The following is a 5,053-nucleotide window of genomic DNA, read 5'->3' as shown; positions in this document are numbered from 1 at the left end:
CTAACATTGTATGGTATGTAACCTAGTCGCGTTCCCCTCCTCTCCCCCATCCCTCGATTGTTAGTCCCTCGCTCGGGCGCTTTGTATTTCCATCTCAACTTTGTCATCTTTTTCCTGGATTCCCCATCCAAAACATCTACTAATAAAAGTCAATCTGTTCATGGCCCATCCTACTTTTGGCCTCCGACCCTGGGGCAAGTTGTGGTGATGGATGTGTGATGCAGAATTGGCTAAGCCCACAAACTAGCTATCCAATGATAACAAATTCAGTCATTATCATCTGGTGTGGTTGATGCTTTTAACTCAGGTTCCCAGTTCACATCTCTCACCCTGCTCCAGACAGTCCCTTCTTCTCTGCCATAGTTTTCTGCAGCAAAAAGCATTACCTTGTAACTGTGCAATGAAGCATGCTCCATGGCAGCCTTCCTTGCTCCCCTGTGGAGAATAGAGCAGGATAAAGTCATCAAGTCTGCAGCATTACCTGCACAGTGCTTCTCAATAAGAAGGTTAGCATTCAAAATAATAGTAACTCAGAGACAGAAAGCAAACTCCCAGGCAAGCAGTGTTTCAAGCTGTTCTCAGGAAAGCAAAGTCTCAAGTCAATGCAGAACAAAGAGCATGCACATCAGTCGGAGCTGTGCTAAGTGGGAATGTGCAGTGTGCCTGGAATTTCCCATCCTTTCAGGCACAGGTTTTAGCTCTGCTCTAATCTCTTCTGATACCTTAATGAGAAAAAACTTTAGTCACTTCCTCTTTCTACATCCCTTTGCCTTACTCTGTCCCTATGAACCAAAGACCCATTCCTTCATACAGGCCTTTGTTCCCCTTGTTTCCAAAACCAGCTCTCCCCCTCCTGGACTCTCCCTCCCGTAGGCTGTGCTTTTAAATGGTATCTTACTGGACCAGCTCAGAACACAGCACAGTCCATTAACTTCTGCATCTCACCTGCCCTTAAATCTGACATAGCCAACAGGGCCCAGGTCTTTTCTGATTCTAGCATCCTAGGTCCCACCATCATGTCCATGCACAAGCATTCAGTGGCAGTGGTAAGGTTCTGGCACAAATGGTCTCCCTCCTTCAAACTTCACCTCCTCTTTGCTCTTGACTGCTGACAGGTCTTCAAGCCCCAAAAGCAAACTCCCTCATCATTGCGGTGTGCCTGTCAGCCCAACCACCACAACACTGCTCTTCACAGGGACTTGCATCACCATGGCCACTGTTTGGTTAGGATAATGGTTTCTACATTTTAACAGTGCTCAGTTGCTAGATGCTCTCTGAGGTTAACGAGTAGCCCTGAGTCACTACTGACACAGACCCCTACACACCATCACCTCCCATCACCCCGAGTGGCTCTTAACCTGCCTGTGCCTCCAGCCCTCCAACTGGTCTGTAGCCCTCCCAACCTGGACCCAATTGTCTTGCCTTCCATCTTCTAGATCTACCTATCCCAGCCACCAGCCACTCACAAACACTGGCCAGGAGGGTCCTTCCCAGCTGTGGAAGGTCTTTCTTTGAAAGATACCAGTAGTCCCTGTCCATAACCTCCTGATCGGGGACTGTTGACCTCCACAACACAGTCCTGACCACATTGCACATAGGGTATATCAATTCTTCATCCCAAGGCTAACAGGCCAGCCCCCCCACCCCTACTGTTCCCATTCCCACCCATCCCCCTGCCACATACACACTGCTTCAATAATGCAGAGTAAAGGACACAGGGAGTTTTCATCAGAAAGTTTTAATAATTTAAATGAAACCCATCGATCAAGTATAGAGGTCTCCAACACTGTTTAAACAGTAATTTGCCACTTAGCTAAGCTGGGCTGGGCTAGAAAGGTACCATGCCATGCCATTTATTTCTCCAGTGTGAGTTAGCCCAGGAATAAAATGGGCCTTCATCTCAACTTAAGCTGGTCCACAAGAAAGATTTGGGGCTCTTTGATAGGAGGTTCCATGATGGAGTAACTGCAACCTGACCACAAACACAAATGTGATGAGAGGTATGGCAGCTCTCACTGCACAGCTGATGGCCTAGCTCTTCCTGGCTGAAAACACCAGCAGCAGGTGCTACCCAGTGGCCAGCAAAGTGGGGTCTGAAAAATAAACTGGTCAAGCAGCACCCCCTGCTGGCTAGCCAGTGGAAACCACAGGCATTGAGACACCGGGTCTCAATCCTTCCCCCAAATGTGTCCCTTGTTGTGTGGACAGAGGGAAGAAATCAAACCTACCAGCTCCCCAGTGCTGGGGAGCAAAATATTGCACAGAAACAGCTCAGTTGCTGACTGCTGCCCAGCAGTCTGGGGTACAGCACCCCTGCTGTTAATACTCTGCAAAGATAAGTCAGGTGCATTCACACAGCCTGCAGGGCACTTCTCATATTTCCTAGGAGCTAGAGATAGCTTTAGGCTGCACCATGCACCAGCTGCTCCACAGAGATATGGAACAAGTAGTCCTCAGTCTCTTGGCCATGGATAGGGATCCACGTTGTCTGTGACACTTCATATAAGTTAAATATTTAGAACAGAAAGTTATAACACATGCAGACGGAGCATAGCTCAGGAGGTAAGGCTGAACACCAGCCACATCTTTCAAGTCGCAAAGGCATCTCCTAGTAGTGGGAGTTGGGTCCCATGGCAAGGACTGGGCATCTACAAGCATTGCATGGCACCAATAAGCAGCAGGGACATCATCCATATGCAGATTCCTCCTTGTTCAGTGAAGACACCAAAATGTCAAGGAGCACTGTGCTTCCTGAGAGCTGATCAACAGGACTCTTGAGTCTTCCACACTACCGCCTGATGGGTCTGTGCTTCAGCACTCTGAGGGTCAGGGTGTTGGCCTGCAATAACAGTTTGTTGATGTGGGCCAAACCAAGCCCAGTGACTGTGGCACCATTCACCTCTAGGATCTCATCCCCTATGCCAAGGAGTCCTGCATACAGCTTTGCTGTGCTGGCATCTGTCATCTCCTGGACGTAGATGCCTAAAAAGCAAACAGAGAGCACGCTCAAGGGACCAGAACTAAGCAGAAAGCATCCCTGCTCCAACTCCCACCCTTCTTGCAGCTCCTTTTGTTGCTAACAATGCACAAATGCTTTCCGTTGCCAGCAGGCCATTGTCTAATCTCTTCAGTCCAACTGTTCTTATCTCATGGTACCCCCTGCCAGTCTGCACTAGAAGCAACTTGATGTTGCAAGGCCAGTTCCTCAGAGAACAAGGATGCCATGCTGTAAAGCAATGGCAAAAATTCTGTGTTTAGATGAGTTAGGTAACAGGGAACTCCCACTGCTGATCTTTCATGGCATTGGAAAGCTACAGTACTGTATACAGAAATACTCTGAAATGCATGTCATTCAGAGCAAGGACTGGCACTTCTTGGGTTTGAAGAGTACATAGCAGAATGGGCCTCAGCTAGAACCTTTGGACTCTGCTCAGTAGGGGTGTGCGAAGCAGACCCTATTCGATTAGGATTCAGCTGGAATTGGGGACAGTGATTCGATTTGTTGATTTGGATCACTGAATTGATTCAGTCAAATCCAAATCTGAAGAGTCGATGCTGATTTGGAGAATCAGCGATTCAGACATAACCACAATTTAAATGTTTTTCTACGTACCTCGAGGTACCAGTGTGGCTTGTAAATGCTGCAATGCTGGGGCAGATGGAGCTCGGCAGCAAACCTGGCAGTGGACCAGAAGTACTTTCAGTCCACTTCTGGATCTGCTGGAGGGTGCACAGGGGGGGCCCCCCTGCATCTGTCTGGCTCAGCAATCAGCCGCAGTGGGATCTCCGGGTGCCCCCCAAGACCCAGGAGGCACCAGTCACTGAGCCAAGGAGTACAGGGGGGCCCCCTGCACGCTCCCCAGCAGACCCAGAAGTGGACCAAAAGCATTTCTGGTCCACTTCCGGGTCTGCTGCCGAGCACGCTAGGGAGCCCCCCGCACTCGTGTGGGATGCTCTATGCACCCCAGCATCACAACATTCACAAGCCAACTGCTACCAAGAAGTATATAGAAAAAAACATTTAAAGCCGCGTCTATGTCCGAATCGCTGAATCTTTCCAAATGTCTCCAAATAGATTCAGAGTGTTCCGATTTGATTCGGAGAGATTAAAGGGTCCTTTGATTTGATTTGGATTGAGAGATTTGGCCACTGAATCAGGATGAATCTCTGCTGAACTGAATCAGGGACCAAAGCTTCGCACAGCCCTACTGCTCAGAACATACACAAGCATCCATGCAATGCACACCCATTCACTCTGAGTTTCTGAGCATGCCATATTCTGCAAGATCAGGATGTGGAACTACCCAAGATCATACTGTTCACTAGGCCACAACAGGACCTCAACATCTGGGCCCTAACTGAAAACTCCTGGTCTCAAAACTGAACTGAATAGGGCTGTTATCTGATCAGTGGTGAGCTTTGTAATCACTGGGGGCTCAGTTTCCATGTACTTAACTGATGGCTTTGGAAAGTGACACTGGCATTAAGGCTATGGTTGGTGGGATCCTAAGAGCCCATTATATTAGTAATTGGAATGAAGCAAGCACTCTTGCACAGAGCACCAAGCCACCTTGTCTTTGCAACTTGGGCTGGATTTTGAAGTAGCAGAGGTTTAAACTACGGTTGGGTATTTGACCGATCAAATAAAGTTTGGTCAATTGACCAGTCAATTATCAGTCAAAAATTGTAAAAAGTTGCCAATAGGTCCAAATAATACATACAGAAAACAATTTTCCATTAAGAAATGTATCAACAAACAATAAAAATCGTATTTTGTCAAAAGAATTACCAAAAAAAGTTGTAATTTCTTTTAGTAAAATTCCTATAATCATAGATTTCATAGACATTAGGGCTGGAAGGGACCTCAGAAAATCAGAGTACAGCCCCCCACCCAAAGGGCAGAAAGTCAGCTGGGGTCATAGGATCCCAGCAAGGTAAGCATCCAATTTGCTCTTGAAGGTGTTCAATGTAGCTGCTTGAACCACCTCCGATGGCAGGCTGTTCCAGACCTTGGGGGCTTGGACAGTAAAGAAATTCTTCCTTATGTCCAGCC

The 5,053-nt window shown here is 47.7% G+C and overlaps 1 protein-coding gene across 6 annotated transcripts in view; it reads right to left on the bottom strand.

Moving 5' to 3' along the window:
• Positions 1-1,719: 1,719 nt before the first annotated feature.
• The window catches only part of KIAA1614 (KIAA1614 ortholog), a 64,571-nt gene continuing 61,237 nt past the window's right edge, over positions 1,720-5,053 (bottom strand). For 5 of the 6 annotated variants that reach the window (XM_019530943.1, XM_019530942.1, XM_019530944.1 and 2 more), the window contains exon 10: positions 1,720-2,982. In XM_019530943.1, the coding sequence (XP_019386488.1) occupies positions 2,789-2,982 (194 nt within the window). In that variant the 3' untranslated portion in view covers positions 1,720-2,788. The remainder of the gene's footprint in view (positions 2,983-5,053) is intronic. The other variant, XM_019530945.1, reaches the window with a different exon arrangement.

This window comes from Crocodylus porosus, unplaced genomic scaffold, assembly GCF_001723895.1.
Source record: "Crocodylus porosus isolate Cpor-Errol unplaced genomic scaffold, CroPor_comp1, whole genome shotgun sequence".
Lineage (NCBI taxonomy): Eukaryota > Metazoa > Chordata > Crocodylia > Crocodylidae > Crocodylus > Crocodylus porosus.
This window is presented reverse-complemented; position numbering and strand designations above follow the sequence as displayed.